General features: G+C 44.3%; 1 protein-coding gene across 1 annotated transcript in view; it reads left to right on the top strand.

Moving 5' to 3' along the window:
• Positions 1 to 20389, top strand: part of med21 (mediator complex subunit 21) — a 37028-nt gene extending 16639 nt beyond the window's left edge. The window contains exons 3-4 of the mRNA XM_047022728.1: positions 7710 to 7810; positions 19844 to 20389. Coding sequence (XP_046878684.1) covers positions 7710 to 7810; positions 19844 to 20023 — 281 coding nt within the window. The 3' untranslated portion in view covers positions 20024 to 20389. The remainder of the gene's footprint in view (positions 1 to 7709; positions 7811 to 19843) is intronic.
• Positions 20390 to 20643: the final 254 nt, after the last annotated feature.

Raw genomic sequence — 20643 nt, 5'->3', positions numbered from 1 at the left:
TGCCACAGCTTTTTCTAAGATTTTGGAGAGAAATGGCAAATTTGAAATTGGCCTGTAATTGCTAAGACAACCTGGATCCAGGTTTGTTTTTTTAAGAAGGGGCTTAATAATAGCTTGTTTGAAATCGTCAGGGACAGTTACAATAGATTCATTAATAATACTAATTATGGGTGGTCCAATAATAGGGAGAAGCTCCCTACAAAGTTTGGCAGGGAGGGGATCGAGAAGGCAGCTAGTGGGTTACGAGGAATCTATCAGCTTGAAGAACGCTTCCATAGAAATAGGGTTAAAGTGAGTGAGAGCCTCAACATGCAGCATGCTGGGTACAGAGGGAAAATCAGTGGTGATGGCCACTCCTCCAGGACTAGTCTGTAGTTTGTCCCTTATTGCATAGATTTTTTGGTCAAAGAAATCTAAGAAATCATTGGGAGAGAGATCTGAACTAACACAGAGTGTACTTTTCTTAGTGAGTTTTGCAACAGTATCAAATAAGAACTTAGTGTTGTGTTTGTTCTTCTAATCAACATAGAGAAATATTCTGATCTGGACCTGATGAGGACTTGCTTGTACTCTATTTGGCTGTCCTTCCAGGCCAGGCGGAAAACCTCCAATTTAGTGGTACGCCACTTATGCTCTAATTTTCTAGTGGACCTCTTGAGAGTGCGGGTTTCCTCTGAATACCATGGAGCCAGTTTCTTGTCTTTTCTTTTCCTTGGTTTGAGTTGGGCAACAGAATCTAGGGATTGCTGAAGAACCAAATTCAGATCCCTTGTTTTAGTATTTAATGATTCATTTGGGACGTTAAGTGCTTCTAGTGCAGCGGGTAGAATACTAGCCAGTTCCAGAGCTGTGTTTGGGGTTAAGCAGCGGCTAATAGAAATTCTGGGTGCCTCCAAGGCTCTGGCAGAGATCCATTTTAAAGGTTACCAGGCAGTGGTCTGATAATATAGGATTGTGGGGGTGGACAATGACATCACTAATCTTGATTCCCCGCGTGAGAACTAAATCTAATGTATGCGAGTGAAGATGGGTAGGTTTAGAAACCACCTGAGTGAGACCTGTGGAATCCATTAGTGCAGTAAAGGCCTTACTTAGAGGATCTTTTGGGTCATCCACATGAATGTTAAAATCACCCATAATTAAGATATTGTCAGTATATGTCACAAGATCAGCACTAAAATCAGCAAATTCCTCTAGGAAGAGGGAATATGGGCCAGGGGGCCGGTATAGAGTAACTATACAAAATGAGGGAGGGGGGGCAACAGTAGTAGAATTAGTCCTTTTTAAAGTAGTTGGTGGTTTCATGCAAATTATCTCAAATGATTTAAAGGTATTTACAGATTTTAGGCTGAGGTTGAAGCTAGCTTTATATATCATAGCAACACCACCACCTTTCTTTGAAACACGAGGGATGTGTGAGTACGCAAAATCCTGAGGCGATGCTTCATTCAGGGGGAAATATTCGTCAGGTTTTAACCAGGTTTCGGTGAGTCCAACCAGGTCCAGGCTGCATTCAGACATCAGATCATTAATCAATAAGGCCTTTGTGGATAGAGATCTGATGTTTAGGAGCCCAACATTCCAGTATGGGTTTTTGGCAGCTTTAGACGTAGATAATACTTCTGAAAGGGTGGCACTGTTATCAGAAAACTTAGTAGGGAGAGCAACGGGTGAGCAAGGCTGAATACATATTAAATTGGAATAATTCCTAATAATTGAGGGCCGTAATTTGGAAAAAGGGCGGGGGACCGACACCGTCTCAATGGGAAAAACAACATCAGCAACCACCCTGGCTACACTACAAGCTGAGCTATCGGGGCCCCAACAGCTCACAACATGCCTATCAACATACCTATCAGACTCTCTAAGAGACTGTGGCCCAGCTTGTTCTAGTGAAAGTCAGGTCTGCTTTAGAATAGCTTCAATATTCCTAGACAAAAGGAAAGCACCTCTCCAGCTAGGATGGAGCCTGTCACTTTTCAACAAGCCAGGTTTGGCCCAGAAACGAGACCAATTATCTACAAATCCTAAACCCTGTTCTGAGCAAAAGCAGGCCAACCAGCAGTTGAGAGAGACAAGCCTGCTGTAGATCTCGTCAGCAGGCTTGGTAGCAGCAGGTATCGGCAGATAAAAGCTTCAAAACGTAATTATCGGCATCTGCAGATATGAAACTTTCTGCCGATGTACTTGGCCGATAAGGTGACGTGCAAATTATGCGCACGCGAAGCAAATGTTTAATTAAGCAATAAGCCTGTCGCGTCGTGCCTAAAAACTCCCCTTACCTGTTTTAAAATCAGCGCAAAACAGGGACTTCCAGGCCTTATTGCGTTTCTAAAACTGTTACTACAAATATTTGATTTGGTTTCATAAATAAAGACAATCAAATTTAAGAAACAAAATAGTTTAATAATAAACCGTCATTCTTCCGCCACTACAAAGTATAGTTCCTCCATAAATCGTTGCCACGCAACAGATTGAAAACAGTGGACGGCCCATATCGTCTTTTATAGTGCCGGCTTCATTTCTTGCCTTTGCTAACGCTTCGATTTCAGCCTCTATCTTCTCTGCATGTCTGGTCTTTTTAAACTCTTTCTCCTCCATTCTGTCAATAGTCTCCCACCACTCGTCAAACGTCAGCCCACCCAGCAAATCAAAATTCACACCAAATTCTGCCATTTTCTTTACGACTAGGTTGCTTGCTACCGTGTAACTTTGTAACGTCTTTTTTAAATTTTATTATATTGCGCAGTAATATGTTATGTTATGAGAACAACTTGAAAGGTTATGCTGGATTTTACAACGGCATGGAACGCGAAATAGCCAATCACAATCAAGGATTGGAACAGTCAGTTTTAGAAGTTACTATGAGCGCCAACAACATGATTCAACATGTCGGCTGTGCAGCAGGACTTATCAAAGTATCAAAGGATGATGACAAAATAGCTATTTGCGGAGTTTGTAAAGTGTCAGTGATGCGATACATTTTAAGTATACAGAGTTACAGCTGCATATCTGTGCATGTGTCAAGAATGTGTCATTGTCAACAACACCGTTTTAAGGAAACTTTAGTTGTTCAAGTTCAAGGAGGTACTGTTCAAGTATGAAAATTGTGACGTGAAAATAGAAATAATCTGCCATATTTGAATTGATTACAATAGTTTTCATGAGTGAATGTCTATTTCTAAAATGATACAAATCAAGTTTTTTATGTCCCGTATCTACAGCAAGTACCCCATCATAATAACAGATTAATTCTAGTACAGGAGAGACTTTCCAATAATTAAAAAGCACAGGTGTACATATCGGTATCGACATCGGTAATCGGCCAAAATGAGCTTGTATATATCGGCATATCGAATATCGGCTAAAATTCAATATCGTGCATCCCTATGAAACTTGAATCCAAATGTGTTGTAAACCCATGCAAAGTCACTCAAAACACAGGATCTAGCAAGAGTATTTAGCTCTAAACTGGTCAACACATCTGACCAAAGACCAGCTCGACCTTTGCCAGTAAACAGTGATTCTGACTGTCGGAGACCTTTTAAATGATCGAGTGAAACTAGCCTGGCTAACGTAGGTCGCTTTCTCAGGCAATTGACGAATGAAACAGCCTTGCCTTGACAAATCCTATATACTGGCTATCTTCAGCAGGCTCTTGTTTACAAAAAGCAGTCTTCCCTGACGTTTCTGAAGTAGAATTGAGTGAAATACAAAATAGTTTACACACTAGTCAGCCGAGTCTGACTCAGTCTGAGGCTAACGTCAAAACAATGTACAGTATCGCCGGGACGCAGTCTCACTCCACTGGCAAATTTTGCACAAATCACAAAAAAAACATCTGGCTAAAAGCACAATTCCCACATCTCTTGAAGGCTGCCCTGATCGTCTTTTTTTGGTGTAGACGAACTGTAAAATTGTGAATTTATGAACATGACGCTACCAAAGCATGGCTGCCGCCTTAGCCTATGCGGTCTCCCTTGAGTCCGAACTCCAATTACAAAGACTTTCACTACCCAATCACAATTCTGAGCCTACAGGTCTGTGGGGAATTGCTTGTTCTCTTAAAAGCTGCCCTCCTCTACCTTTTTGATGAATTTGCTGTGATGCTAAATGATTCACTAATTATAAACACAGAGAGAAAAAGCTAGACCTAGCTACTTTTCGAGTTTGGTTTTCCGTCACTTCAAACTCACGATCTTAAGGTCTCAAAATGCTCAAACCTTCACCATAATTCAAGAGTAGTGTACTTTCACGAGCCCAGTCACTGATTCTATCTTAAAATGTGTAAAAATAGGACTTACCGAACGTGGCTGCCTCCAACACGGCTATCAGGCGATTCCAGTTGAAAACAACAATGGCCGCCGAAAATGAATTCATATTCGTAACGGCGAGCTGCGATTGGAAGCGAAATGAAACAGGAGCAACAGACCAAGGGTGGGGGCTTGGTCAGCACACCATTTCCAGAAAGAATGTGTGTGCGTCTCGCCAGGCTCGCGCGTGTCAAGGAGCAGGAGGAGTGTGCGTGCGCTATGGAGCCATTCAATTGAATTCAATCATATATTGACATATCCTACTTCAGAATGATGTCAACTTGAAGGCGCTAACGCAGGGCTCCAGACTAACTTTTTTTACTAGGAGCATAGTAGCCCCTGACTGAACATTTTAGGAGCGCAAGCAGAACATTTAGGGGCACACCTTATATTGACCTGCAATGCATTTATTAATGTAACTAGAGAGGGTACAATTCAGTGGCAATTTTAGACCTTTTTTAGGAGTGCTCAAGCACCCCTAAATTTAATCTCAGCACCCCTAAAAATAATATATTTTTTAAATATATTGTTTATTATCATTTGATGCTGGTAGTTCATGAAGAAAGGGACATCCTTAGTTTTTTTTCATTCAATATTTTACATAATAATACATAAATGTATTAATTGTTATCCAGTGAAGTAAGGGATTTATATTAGCAAGTGGGTTTACGTTTAGCACTTTTGCAAGGCACGATGTCACATTCTCATTGGGGGCTGAGCACCCCTAAAGGTCTGATCCTAGAATTGCCCCTGGGATAATTTCTGGGGAAATTGTGGGGTGTGCCTGGGTCAGTTTTTTTACTGCCATTTTTACAACTGATATACAGCGACGCACCATATAAGCTTGAGTTTAAATACATTATTTAATGTGACATTACGTACATGCAAATCTTAGCTAAATGACTTAAATGTATGACGCACTTTTCGATCAGTCCTCCGACACCACAACACGATACTTGCTGAGTATAACAGTGCAACAGCTCAAACACAGGCAGGGGTACAGTAGCAACACTAGTGCTTAATAAGTATTAAGCTGCTAGGCTCCATGACGCCGGGTAAGAAGGGCTCTTGAAACTGCTCACCAAAAGAACGAAGGGCAACCTACTTGGCAGATTAAGACGTTCGTAGGAACCTAGCGAAAAATAGCCTAAACTTTCCAAGACTTTAAGATAGGTTTATAAGTACCTAACGAAAAATAGCCTCAACTTTCCTAGACTTTTAGCTACGGTACTAATGCAGAAGGAACACTGATATCGCTGTCTTACTAGAACGTCGTATCTATGCGTCGTTGCTAACGTGTCCTGACATTGTGCACACCCAATTAATTCAAAATGTGTAGGTCGCACATGCGCGAGTGTTTGTCAAAAATGCTTGCACCGTCTCAAAAACTGGTCGCAAAATGCGACCATTTGGTCGCAGTGTGGAGCCCTGCGCTAACGTTTGAAAAACCATCAGTTAAGATGGCTGTCAGATGGCTGAGAGGTGAGGGAGTCGGGCTAGTAATCAGAAGGTTGCCGGATCGATTCCCCGACGTGCCAATTGACGTTGTGTCCTTGGGCAAGGCACTTCACCCTACTTGCCTCGGGGGGAATGTCCCTGTACTTACTGTAAGTCGCTCTGGATAAGAGCGTCTGCTAAATGTAAAAGAGAAGAGAAGAGAGTTAAAATTCTATTTGATTTATTAACACAAAGATATTGTGGCAATGTGGACATTTACATAAATACACTTCTTTCAGCCATTTTGTACTGCATTTCTTATTCAATTTGACCCTATAGAAAGACTTGTATTCTACAAATCTCGAACAAATTTCAAGTTGATTGGATCTATGGTTCATGAAGAGAAGGGTTTTGAAGGTTGTACCAAATTTGGACAGTACAGCGAAATCTATCATGGCGAACCTTATGGGTCCTTGAGGATTTTTTGTTCCCCATGAGAAATAAGGTAAGTATACAAATTTTCAGGCATTTTGGAGGAATGGGGCGCTGGGAAAATCACGTAGACTTTGGGCGTGGCTTATAGCGCCACCTATGGGTGTACATGGGCCACTAGCCGTCTGGAAGTAGTGAGTCTCCTGTAGTATCATTGGGCCAAATTGAAAAAAATCGGGTCGAGGACATTTTGAGCTATTGAGCCATTTAGCGGAGAAAAATAATAATAGGAATACTAACAAAAACAATAGGTTCCCTCCTACCAGAGGAACCCTAATAATAGGAATACTAACAAAAACAATAGGTTTCCTCCTACCGGAGGAAATTGCACTTAAAATTATTGCACTTAATTGCATAAGTATTGGACATAGAAGTGGTTATGGACGTGGTTCAGCAGCAGTGTCAGCTGTGTTCATTGAACAATCTGACAGCAGCAAGAAGGAAGGATCTGCGGAACCTCTCCTTTACACACCGAGGGTAAATCAGGCTATCGCTGAAGCTGCTCTCCAGAGCGGACGACTCGTGATCCAGCATGGATGTCAGTTTTGCCAGGATGTTGTTGGCTCGACACCCACCTCCTGCACTGAGTCCAGAGGACAGCCCAGGACTGAGCTGTCCTACCGGAGAAATCCTAATCATGTATGAATGAATGTGACATGCAAAACTAATGCTTGACATACACTTGCATTTTTCCCCCATATGTTATACTGGCTGGGTGTGTAAGCAATCATGCCAGTTATTGTGTCAAATTACACACCTACGATAGCATTGTTGTCAATAACCAAACAACCACGACAGGTTTGCTAACAACCATCATGCAAGTCAAAAAAGACAGGGCAAACGTCTTATTAAAGCTAAAACCTTTTTTAACCGTTGGCACAGTATGCGTACATCCCTAACAGTAATCCCCACAGACTTCTTGAAATGTGGTTGACCGACAGCTCTTCTTCAGTTGATTTATTGGCAAGTGTTAATCAACAATAACCGCCCCTAAACTCTCTAAAACTTTATTTGGGGTTTTGGCAGGCTAGACACTACTTGAGCACATTACTGCCATTTCAAGACTGAAATGCACCTATAAATGAAAGGTTGGTTACTTGTCATACAATTCAAATTCAAAGTACTGCCAGATAATGATCATAGGCTAAGATAGCGGGGTGGCACCTGGTGTGGCCAATCAGATTCCAGGGGTGGCATGTGCAGGCCACTCCCTGAACATGCCCTTGCCAACTGCATCACGGGCACTGTGCACTAGTAGTATTAACACTCAATTCTCCCTTTGTATTGAAAAAAGTATTTATTTATTTAAAGCTGTTGGATGAAACTTTTTTTAATTAAATGTTTGAGGTAGACGTGCAATGCCTCATTTTAACAAAACATCTTGCAGATTAATAGATGTTAATAATCATGTCTAAATATCAATCACTTTAACAGGATTTATTTTTTGTCTGTTTTTACTCTTCCTAGAGTATGCTCAGCTTTTTGCAGCACTCATTGCTCGAACCGCCAAAGATGTGGATGTACTCATTGACTCACTTCCCAGTGAAGAGTCCACGGCAGCTCTTCAGGTATGTAGGTTCAGTTTAACATGGTTCTTGAACAAAGTAATGACTTCTCCGGCAAAACATACAATTTGATACAAATAGTGTCACAATACATTGTCCTAAGAACTACAGCTTGTTATAGAGTGGGGCAAAAAAGTATTTAGTCTGCCACCAATTGTGCAAGTTCTCCCACTTAAAAAGATGACAGAGGCCTGTAATTTTCATCATAGGTATACCTCAACTACGAGAGACAAAATTAGAAGAAGAAAAAATGATTTTTTATGAATTAATTGTTAAATTCCTCTGTAAAATAAGTATTTGGTCACCTACAAACAAGCAAGAATTCTGTCTCTCACAGACCTGTAATTTCTTCTTTAAAAGGCTCCTCCGTCCTCCACTCATTACCTGTATTAATGGCACCTGTTTGAACTCGTTGTAGGTGTATAATAGACACCTATCCACAACCTTAAACAGTCACACTCCAAACTCCACTATGGCCAAGACCAAAGAGCTGTCAAAGGACACCAGGAACAAAATTGTAGACCTGCACCAGGCTGGGAAGACTGAATCTGCAATAGGTAAGCAGCTTGGTGTGAAGAAATCAACTGTGGGAGCAATTATTAGAAAATGGAAGACATACAAGACCACTGATAGTCTCCCTCGATTTGGTGCTCCACGCAAGATCTCACCCCGTGGGGTCAAAATGATCACAAGAACGGTGAACAAAAATCCCAGAACCACATGGGGGGACCTAGTGAATGACCTTCAGAGAGCTGGGACCAACGTAACAAAGGCTACCATCAGTAACACACTACGCCGCCAGGGACTCAAATCCTGCAGTGCCAGACGTGTCCCCCTGCTTAAGCCAGTACATGTCCAGGCCCGTCTGACGTTTGCTAGAGAGCTTTTGGATGATCCAGAAGAGGATTGGGAGAATGTCATATGGTCAGATGAAACCAAAAAAGAACTTTTTGGAAAAAACTCAACTCGTCGTGTTTGGAGGAGAAAGAATGCCGAATTGCAGCCAAAGAACACCATACCTACTGTGAAGCATGGGGGTGGAAACATCATGCTTTGGGCCTGTTTTTCTGCAAGGGGACCAGGACGACTGATCCGTGTAAAGGAAAGAATGAATGGGGCCATGTATCGTGAGATTTTGAGTGAAAACCTCCTTCCATCAGCAAGGGCATTGAAGATGAAACGTGGCTGGGTCTTTCAGCATGACAATGATCCCAAACACACCGCCCGGGCAACGAAGGAGTGGCTTCGTAAGAAGCATTTCAAGGTCCTGGAGTGGCCCAGCCAGTCTCCAGATCTCAACCCCATAGAAAATCTGTGGAGGGAGTTGAAAGTCCGTGTTGCACAGCGACAGCCCCAAAACATCACTGCTATAGAGAAGATCTGCATGGAGGAATGGGCCAAAATACCAGCAACAGTGTATGAAAAGCTTGTTAAGACTTACAGAAAACGTTTGACCTCTGTCATTGCCAACAAAGGGTATATAAGGATATATATAACATCCGCGGTACTAAGTTGGGAGTAGTCGACGGAGTGGATGCCAGTCATCTGATGTATTAAAATTGGTTCAGTAGTGGAGTTGTCTGGTTGTGTACCGGGATCAAGGATATTAATTTTAATCATGCCCATGGTGTCCCCCCCAGATTGTTCTACCCCTAAGGTCAAGTACACGGTGTCCTTCCCCTTACTCGTGCCCCTTAAACCGTAGGGGCCTTTAGGGAGATGTTTAAGAGTTAACTGCACTGGGTTGGACTCCGTCGTGCCCCCTCCCGCCAAACGACTGAACGTGACGTTTTCCCAATATTTGTCCGCATTCGGGGTCCAGTGGGGACCGGTATACTTAACCACAAAAGCCCACGCCGGACACCACTGCTCATAGATGAGTCGCCCCTGGGCACAACTGGAAAGGGCATTAGGTTGTGAGCATAGGTAAAGGTCATACCCCCTCCATAAGCCATTCTGACAGTTACACTTGATGACGTGACAGAGGTCAAAGGTGAACGTGGTGGCACTCCCCCTGGTGTAATTCAATTGTTCTGTCTCGCCTGTCTCTCCAACAGCTGTGGTAAATACAAATAATAATATATTTGAAAGCGTATGACTAAGCAGAGCAATCCCAGCCAGGCTAAACCTGTAACACACTTCATGTTGATATAGATATAACACACTCTTAAGTAAAATAGCGAAAACCTTCTTAGTCCAGTACAATTCTAGTATGGTAAAGCAGTAACACTCTTAACCAAGTCGTAACCCTCTTTTCCTGACTCTCACATTCGTAGCAATAGCAAAAGGTTCACTGGCCCTCCTGGCCCTTCTCCAACAACTCCTGCAACGTACGACTGGGTTCTGGAGCAGCAGAACACATGCTCCAGTGGTACCATGTACTCCCTTTCCCCAGCACCCTTAGGCCGTGCAAGGTTCTCTCGATGACCTCGAATGGTCCTGTCCACCGAGGTTCTGTCCACTTTCTCTTAATGGCTTTCACCCAAACCCAGTCAGCGGTGAAGGCCTTGACTGGATCCTGTGCTGTCCCCCGTTTATCCTGTACCTGTTTAGAGAAGGATGATACCAGAGCAGACAGCAGATCATAGTATGGTTGATGCGCCAACTCACCCTTCACCTCCGGTAGGTCCAGCCCAGCTCCCGGTCCCGGAAACTGTCGCCCCGTCAGAAGTTCATATGGGGTGAATCCTGTAGAGGTGTTCATTGAACTCCTGATGGCTGTTAGGGCAATAGGGAGAGCATCTACCCAATTCATGTTAGTTGTTGCACAGATTTTGGCCAACTTGCGTTTCAGATTTCGATTCATGCGTTCAACCTTTCCCTGTGACTGGGGGTGATACACTGTCCCAAACGCGTGCACCAACCCCAGACTTCGTTCTACTAATTGAAGATGTTTGTTTTTGAAGTGTGACCCATTGTCTGATCTGATTCGTTTAGGGAACCCATGGAACGGAATATAAGTGTTAGTCAAAAATTTACATATGGATTTTGAGTCCTCATGTTTTGTGGGGACAGCCTCAGGCCATCCTGTGTACCCATCCACCGCTACGAGAAGGTAGCGATGACCACGTACAGTGTTTATCATGTCGGTGTAATCAATGAATATTTCCTGACCTGGGGTTTTTGGTAGTGGAAACATTCCTTGATGTGGTTTCAGAGTTGGTCTTACATTATACTCCTGACACACCCGACATTCAGCCACCATGGTTGGTAGATGAGGGTGCCACCAATGTGTAAGACGCACCATCATCTCTTTATATCCTGCATGTTCTGACCCATGACTCTGTTTATATACACCCTGTCGCATACCTGCTGGCAGAGCTGGGCGCCCGTCCGGGCCCCTCCATAAAAGGGTCTGACCTTCCACCGCCCCTGTCACCGGACAGGGGGCTTTTGTGCTCCTCTTTGTTTCCACACCTCTTTTTCCTGTGGAGAGGCGGCCTCTTGAGCCTCGTTTTCCTGTGTCATCAAATCCGGTTTCATCTCCTGTGAAACCATTATATACATTGGGAGATAACCAGCAGCTTTCTTGGCCACTGCGTCTGCTGCTTCATTGCCCAGGGCCACCTTTGTTTGAGACCCGTCGTGTCCTTTACATTTCATTACTGCGACTTGAGCTGGTTTTAGGACAGGTTTAGGCAATTGTCTCATTTGTTTTTCATGTTTAATTGGTATACTCGTGGTTGTCAAGAACCTTACATTACGCAGAGTTATAGCAGTACTCTCCTGCCACCCTCTTTTTTTTGAAACAACACCCCATTCGCCGATAAGGTGGTTTCAGAAACATCCAAATAAAAAGGCAACGTGTAGTCTGGGAGCGCCAGTTCAGCCGCGCGGGCGAGTTTCAATTTGATAAAAGCTTCCTCGGCCGGAATGTCCCATGCCAGGACGTTGTTTAGGTTGCGCATGCCTTGTGCATTAATGATTGTGCGTAAGGGGGCTGTGCTGTCAACGTTCCCGGGGACATACTGTCGACTAAACCTGTCAACCCCAAAAACGACAGCATGTCCTTGACCGTGCGAGGCTTGTCATGCTGAAGAATCGCCGAACGATGCGCAGCGGACACTCCTGATCCTTCCCCCGATATAACACGTCCCAAGAAAGTGACGGAGCGACGGCAGCACTGAAATTTGGACTTCGAGACTTTGAACCCGCAATTGAACAAATGACGCAGAACAGTCTGAGTGGCGTCCAGAAAGCTGCGGGGCGTGGTGGCCGCCAATAATAAATTGTCCACATACTGAAGTAAAACCACCCCGTCCGGTAGTGGCACATCCTGCAAAAGTTTACGTAGCTCCTGATTGAACACGCCCGGCGAAAAAACAAAACCCTGGGGGAGAACAGTGTACTCGTATTTACGGCCTTGAAATGTAAATGCGAAAATGTGGCAAAGATGCTCTGCCAGGGGGAGACAGAAGAACGCATTGGCCAAATCAATACATGAAAACCACTGATGTTGAGGGCCTACTGCAGCCATACAGGTGTAGGGGTTTGGAACAGAGACTGTTGGAGTGGTAACAATTCGCTTGATGCGTCGTAGGTCATGAGCCATCCTGTATTTGTCGGTGCCTGGTTTGGGGACGGGGAGACTGGGTGTATTCCACCGAGAGGTTGATGGAACCAAAACCCCTACTCTCAACAGACCAGCTATTGTGTCAGCCACGCCGGCCTCGGCCTCTGGTTTGTGTCGGTATTGGCTCTGGTCAATATAGTATGGAAAGGTGCAGTCAAACGTGAATGTAATAGGTGTTACAGAGTGACAGTGACCAACATCTGTTGCCCTTGTGGACCATAGGGCCGTTGGCAAGGTAGCTAACCGGTGTCTTCGTGATCCGTTTTTTCCCTACCGTGTGAGCGAGACAGCTGGCGGTGTTGTATGATAATATCATCTGAGGCCGCAATGGCGATTCTGTACATACTACCGGTTTTAGACCACTGTACTGCCAGAATTTGTGTATCCTGCCAGTCCAGAAGTGACAGGCCTATTTAACCATTGGTCCTAATTATTTACCCTGATGGTTAGCTTGCAATGCTAATGAGAGATGTGGAACCGATTCGTCTGACATTTTGTACCATGCGGCCATGTCCGGTGGTTGAGTGACGTCCGCTGCCACTCCCTTGTTGCCTACATAGATATGTTGGAATGTGACTGCTGCGGTGGTGTCTATATGGATTCGAAAAATGCTTTTTTGTATGTCTAATCCCCGACCCTATCATAGAACAGAGTGACGTGCCAGGGGTCATTTAGTGTATGATAAGCATCAATCAAATAAATCCAAGGGCACCACTCCCAGTAAGTGGATAGTAGGCCACCATGTTCAACCGTCTCTGCGGACAGAGCACCCCAATAGATGTCGGCAGGCGTTTCCTCGCAGCGGGAGGTAAGTAACATCTGAGAGGTCGACATCAACCCATCAACGGAGCAATTGACTGTGTGTCCATTTGGAAATGTCACTCTGACCCCATCCGGGGAACAGAGTATCGAAGCCCCCACCAAAGTCAGGATATCTCGACCCAGGAGATTGACTGGACATGCCGGTGATTGGACAAAAGAGTGCAACAATGATTGATTAGCCACCTTGACTGGTAGTGGCTTAGTGAGAGGCAGGCGTTGAGGAGTCCCAGAAAAACCCATAAGTTCCACTGTCGCGGTTGAGACCAAGTTCCTGTGCACTGGCTTGGACAATGTGGAATATCGTGCACCAGTGTCCACAAAAAATGACACAGTCTCCACCCACAGTCATGGAGAGCAGGGGATCTGCCAACCCCTGTTTGCTAAGGCTCTTCGGGCCCCCTCATGCATCAGGATACTCTCACCCGGAATCAGGGCTGGCCCAAGCCACTATGGGGCCTTAAGCAGAATTGATTTGGGGGCCCCTCTGCGTTGCCAATTGACCGTTCCCCAGGGCCACGCCCCCGTAGTTACTGTTGCTACGTCCGACACAATTCCTGGAACTGTCAACCCAAAAGCCATGGCGAGTACGGGGATAAGTGCTATAGCTGTCTGTGTGAGTGAGGATTTTTGGAGTAATACCTCTGCGATATCTTCCAGATCCAGGCAGAAGGGACTGCAATATGCAGGGGAAGGATATATTCAAAATATTAAAATTAGCAACGAAGGGGAAACAACAAAAATCAAAGCCAAAGCATACAGGTCTCAAGTAGCCTTGTCTGGCCAGGCACTTGAACAGCAAGCACAGGGTTGGGATACTCAAGAATAGGTCGCCCACTTACAAAATTCTACGAAGATTACAATAAAATACGTTTATAATGGCTTGTTGGGACGTTTTGTTCATCATTGATACAGTATTTTAAGCTCCTGGCAACTCGCTGCATTCGTTGGCTAGCTCAGCGTGCAATTTTACAGACGTTAACATTAACATTTTGATTTTAAAATTAACACATTTGTTGGAGTGACTAGTTATGCACTAGCAGTGGTAATAATACTAGTTTACATGAACCATAACTGTTTGGGGATGTTCTCTCAACTAACATCTTAGATATTGTTCGCTAGCAGCTTAACGCTAGCTACTGTAAAGTAGCCTACTTTGGAGCAGACATATGCTATGTGTGTTTGGTGATGTTCTCAAAATTAAGTAGGGAGTGAGGTATCCCACACTGTTTTATCCACCGCCAGCACCTTCCCTCTCGAGTCTTCGGCTTTGCAAATGGAAAAAATACCACACCTCCCTCTAAACTTTTGGGATATCTAGTGTCAGATCGACACGTCCCATAGGCACACCGTTTAACCATGTTGCTTCTGAGTCAAAGCTTGACGGACCTTCTTCTCTTAGTAGCGGTTGCTAAGGTACGATTGGACGAGGGCCGTTCTAGGGAGGAGTTTCGGGAATGGTCAATTATTAGTATTTGTTCGTAGTTACCGTAATTTTTCGATTAAACTTCGATTTATTACACATTGTAAATTTTTGGTGCGCCGTTTATTTGAGGGCGACGTTTAATCTAAGAAATATGGTATTCTAGGCTGTCTGCGCTAGCATGCCAACGTGTTCGTTTGCTACATTAAATGTTCGTAAAGATAGTTTGAACAGTACGGTCTTCTAAATCACCGATTAAGCAACAATCAAATGTCAATGTTAGTTAGACTAGCTAGCTCTATCTCATCTGCTTTTTGTTAACGCTGATTTCCAACGAGAATTTGCAAGAACAGCTAGATAGCAAAAACACAGACTACCTACTGTAGCCATGTAAACTAGTTTAGCTTGCTAATGCAAGACTAGGCTAGACTGCTATTCGTTTTCTGTCATTTTCTTCGTAAGCTTTCCTTCTAATGTCTATTCTCTTCTAGCTAGAGTAATTTGCTAAGTAAGGTAGCTAGCTATGTTTAGATATTTGAAACGCATAGCTACCAGTGGACCCCGAGTGCAACACAACAGAATGTTTATTAAAATGACATGCTGCTACTAGGTATTTCAGGACATGCTGCTCCTACCGTATTTCTGGGGCGGCGTTTATTACACAATGCAGGGCTCTCAAGTTTTGAAGACAGGCAAGAGTGACATTCCCCCCCCCCCCCCCCCCCATCAGGGGGTCAAAATTAATTTATTAATTGCTTTTTACCTGACATCTTTGAAAGGCAGCAATGATTAATGCATCCATGGCCAGGATATAATAATAAAATATGACATTATTTTAAAAGTCAGAGGCCCCGGGCCTATTTACGTACCGCACTGGGTTCGATCCTGCCACCTCTGACATCCCAAGCGCCGCCAATACCAAGTACGCCAACGAAAAGCTAAATATCGGTTGATGCGGGTGACCTGCTACTTACCTGAGGAGTGAGTTTCACCGATACACACCGGCTACATCTATGAACTAGCCTACTTGTTCTGAGCAGGTGTTGTCAATGAACAGGCTGTGAAACTGTTGGTTAAGAGACTCGTGAAAAACTGATGCTAATTATCTGGGAAACATTTTTTAACTGCAGTCAAGTTGTCAATGTTTGTGTCAAACAAGTTGTGAATTTGTTGTAACATTAAAAACAGTAGATCAAGACTGTGCTCAAAGTGATGCTCGAGCTCCAGCGGTTTGCTTTGTAGGTGAACAAAACTTTCGGAAGACGTAGCAGAATCACGAAATATTACAGGATATACTTTTTTTTCACGGGAGGGCGTGACTAAAGACCGAAATGAGTGACTGTCACTTTCAATGCGTGACACTTGAGAGCCCTGACAATGTTCATTTTTGGTGCGGCGTTTAATCGAGGGCAGCGTTTAATCGAAGAAACACAGTACATTAAACTGTAATTTAATGTGCTCTTGGGGGCCCTCTGGTAGCCATGGGGGCCCTAAGCAGCCGCTTAGTTTGCTTATGCCTTGGGCCGGCCCTGCCCGGAATCCAGTAGTCATCTGGAAACATGACCGGGTACTGACCCCGTGGTGGACCCCCTCTTCCGCCCCTGGACCCTCTCTGAGGAGCGGCTCCAGCAAAAGGTGCTTGATGAAGACCTGGCTGCCCTCGCCCGTATCCAGGATGAGCCTGACCCCCCATTTCAGACTGTCCCTGACCACCGTTTGGAAAAAACCGCCTGCAGTGGCCTATCTGTCCGCAGCGATAGCATCCCATGAACTTCTCCGGTCCCTCCCTCTGCTCCCCCCCGACCCCTGTACTGCCACTGTCCTGTAGGGGGCCCCTGCTGGTAACTTGGGTGGGGCTGAGACATTGCACCTACCGCTGATGTATATGTCTGTGGATGTATCTGTAAATTATCTGCCGGGTGCATGGGAGGGCCCGTTGCTACCGCCGGATGCTGTTGCACCATATGTTTACCGTCGAAGCGTTTGTTTTTGACGCCTGGACCGCCGTTTTACGTGCCTCCTCCAGTTGGAATTTAAGGAGCTGGACCTCTATGTCCTTACCTGCCCCCTCATTTTTGTCCGCCATATCTTTAGATAGTTTTAGGTGATGTACCAGGTGGTTTTCCCACGCGGCTGGACGAGCTCCTGCTATGTCTGGGTTTTCAATCATACGCGCTTTAACCTTGTCTGGGCAACCTGTCAGAACCGCCGCTCGATAGACCTGTGTGTGCTTTGGGTCCCTATCTGGATGTACGCCAGTGGATTGGGTCCACTCTTCCTTGCAGTCGGACAGAAATTTAAACAGACTGATATCTGGGTTGAATTTGAATGAGATGGTGTGCAGTGCGGTGACCGGTTGGGGCCATTTTAGATCCGTAGCATCCCCCACACAGGCTGACACCTGACTAAATTGGGTTTGGTCTGGGGTGTTAGTTATTCAGCGGCACGTTCGATCTGTTCCAAATCCCACCCCGTAGTCTGTCTGCCCATGAGCTGTCTCCGATCTCCCACCGCAAGCGTCATCCCCTGAGTCAATTGGGCTAGTTTGTGCATCCACTTCCGCCCCCCTTCCTCTGTTGGAGGCATTGCCTCAGCTATGTTTGATGTGTCCTGAAACGCCCATGTATTGTAACGCATGCCTCCGCCTGGTGTTGCCATTAGGGGAAATTGCCTCCCACAATATTGCGCCCCCAATCTCGTCTGCCTCGTCATGTCGCCGGGGGTGTGCTCGGCGGGTATGGGTTTTAGGTCAGCTAAGGTGACCCAGCCTGTCATTGTAGCGCTGTAAGTAGTCGGTTTCGTGTTCATATCCCCCTCCCTCCCCTGGTACTCTCCTCCCATCCCCGAACTTTGTATTTCCTCCCTTCGTTTACGGGCACTGGTCTCAGCTAATTCAGCTAAATTTGAAAACAAGCCGTCGAGGTTGTGGTTTCTGCGAGCGCGTTTACAGAAGTCATCCTCCGCGGGGCTGTGATGCGAGGGGCCAGCACGGTCTGGTGACGCTGTCCTACGGCTAGGGAGTGGTGAGTTGGAACGTACACTTTGTGCCCCCCAACTTTAGGTTCCCGCATCTGCCACTTCTTCCATATCTAACTGACTCTATACACAGGCATTTGATGCGAGTACGGAGATGGGGTGGTGGCTTTATTAGTAAGTGGAAGGTACAATTTAGGGGCGTATGGAGCCGGTGGCAATTCTATGGGAACTCTTTTAACCTTGTCTTCCTTCGCGGTTTCGTGACATTGTTTCTCTTTGTAATTATAATTTACGGAAGATATGGCTACACCCAAATTGTGACACAGTCGCCTGCTATTCTCCCATTCATCAGTCTTTTTTCCATTTTCCTTTTTTTTTTATACTAGACGGGCACTCTCCGAGTGCTTTCTTTGCTTTTATGGCCGCTGACTCACTTTCAATCATTATCTGTTTTATACACATACGGTCCCCTTCATCCCAGTTATTTTGTTTCAAATGCTGTTTCCAGAACTCGTCATACTCGGCACATACTTTTTTATGTTTTTCTTTCTCTGTTCCACTTATTATTTGAGAGACCGCAATGTCATATTGGAAACAAAGGGTTTGAGGTGTATCTGACATTTCCTCGGATTGCTGTATACCTTTGTTCAAAGAAACCTAAAACACACGAGATTGACCTAAATAAATGATTCACAATTGAAATACTCGTTAGACTTTGCACTGAAAGCAATTATGGTCCTAGGAGGACATCTAGTGGATCTTTTAAGAACGGCAGATCTGTTTAAAATATCCTTCAGTTCAATTTGACTCCACACAAATATTACTCGTTCAGGGACTGTAACCCTCTTGTACTGGAGGGGACAAAGTGAAGTAAAACACACACTCCTCTCTATTTTTATTCAACACAATCTGACTCCACTCAAATATGACTCGTTCAGAGGACTTTAACCCCTCCTTGACAGGACTCAAGGGACTCTAACACCTTTGACACACAAAACAGGAAACAGATTTGAACCCTTAAGACACATAAAACGGTGGGACTCTAACCCTTTTTGAGGAGTTTCACCTCAAGGCCTCTCAACCCTTAGTAACTTACAGTGGGACTCTAACCCTTTTTGAGGAATTTCACCTCAAGGCCTCTCAACCCTTAGTAACATACAATAGTTGATTTCCCACCACGGTTGGTTTGACCAGGTACGATGAAACATAGTAATCGTCTAAATTTGGTTCTCAGTTCCGAATAGCAGTACTTTGAATTAACAGGTGTCTGCTTACCTTTTTTTATGTTGAGGTGCACCTGACGATTACGTCTGCCTCCTCGTACCGGTGTATGGCACTCTCTCCCGATCTGTCGGTCGGGCCGGAACCTTCCGGACTCCCTCTTTTCAGCGTCGGGGTCACCAGTTGAAGGACTCAAAATCTTTGTGTCTAATCCAATATGTAATGATGGTATGCAATGACACAAGTCTGTGTTCTAAAAAGAGTGGTCTGGAGTCGCAGATGTCCGATAATATCAGCTTTAATGCAGCAGTTGGAAATCAACAAGTACAGAGCTCTGGGGTTGTCTACGTTTCCCTAACCGCAACAGAGTTTGGGTTGGTTCACGGAGTCCCTGCCCCCGCATATATTATACCGTGCAATTGAAACAGAAATATCAAATAAGGGTTGAGCTTGTTCTCTTGTGTATCAGGGAGTTTGTTCTTCTCCACGCATCCCACCTGCTCGGGTGCTGTCTCAGCCCGGTTTCAAGGTTGCTTCTGAAATGGAGAGATAACAACACAAAATACAGCCTGTTTCCCACACCCTGTGTAAGACACAATGTTTTAAGCCTGAGCACACTTCTAAGTTCATAAGACATACATTTAATAAGCACAATACATAACTTTAATACATGCATCCTTTAAAGTCTTACGAGCATTGTTCCCGTTGCAATATAATGTACAGTGCCCGTGATGCATTTGGTGGTTAAGTTGCCACAAATATTAATAACTGGAATTATAGATAGTGCCATGCCCGTGATACAGCTAATGATTATTAATAACTGGAATTATAGATAGTGCCATGCCCGTGATACAGCTAATGATTATAGTTCTAGAATTGTACTGTAATGTATTATAAATTCTTTAATATGTTGACTGTTGATTGATGTTAATATCCCTTCTATTAACCCTTCATGTATTTGTCTATATCCCCGGTCATAAACTTTCCTCAGTTATTCATCCTCACCTTGTATTTTTTATTTCAGGCGGCCAGTCTGCGACAATTGGAGGAAGAGAACCATGAGGCAGCCACCCGTTTAGAGGAGGTTGTATACCGTGGGGACTTGTTATTAGAGAAGATTCAAAGCGCTCTGGCTGACATAGCTCAGTCACAGCTGTGCACTCGAAGTGGAGGGCTAAGCCAGCCCTCACCACCTGAATTCTGAATCTGACACGTCATATTGGACATAAACTCTTCTTGCGCCAGATTTCAGCTTCAAAAGCCATTGATTTTTACAACATGAAATTTGTTGGAATTGTCCTCTGGTGGGATAGCACTGATTTCTTTGATTTTGCAAGTTTGTGATTCTGTGGATTGCCCTTCTTTCCTTTGTGTGTTTGCAATGTTACAAATTCAGTGAATGCTAGTTGGTTGTTTTATTGAACGAATGATAGATCAGTGTCCTTGTCTGAACTGATGTTTTTGGAGTTGCTTGTTTATTGTCAGATTGTGTGCCTACTACAAAATGATGTAAAGCAGTATTACCAAATGTTTGATAACCATTTTTATAAACTGCAACACCATGCTTAAATTAAATGGCTCATTACGTTATTTTTTTTATTTTTTATTTAACCTTTATTTAACCAGGAAAAAACCTATTGAGATTAAAAATCTATTTTTCAAAGGTGACCTGGCCAAGACAGGCAGCAGCACAATGAACCACAGTTACAGACAAACAGTTATAGACAAACACACAGGGACAAAATTAAAATAGCACTAAAAAATAAAGCAAATCAATTCACACTGCAACAATCCTAAATAGACCCATTTCTGTAACCAGGAAAA

This window comes from Hypomesus transpacificus, chromosome 7 (assembly GCF_021917145.1).
Source record: "Hypomesus transpacificus isolate Combined female chromosome 7, fHypTra1, whole genome shotgun sequence".
NCBI classification, from domain to species: domain Eukaryota; kingdom Metazoa; phylum Chordata; class Actinopteri; order Osmeriformes; family Osmeridae; genus Hypomesus; species Hypomesus transpacificus.
This window is presented reverse-complemented; position numbering and strand designations above follow the sequence as displayed.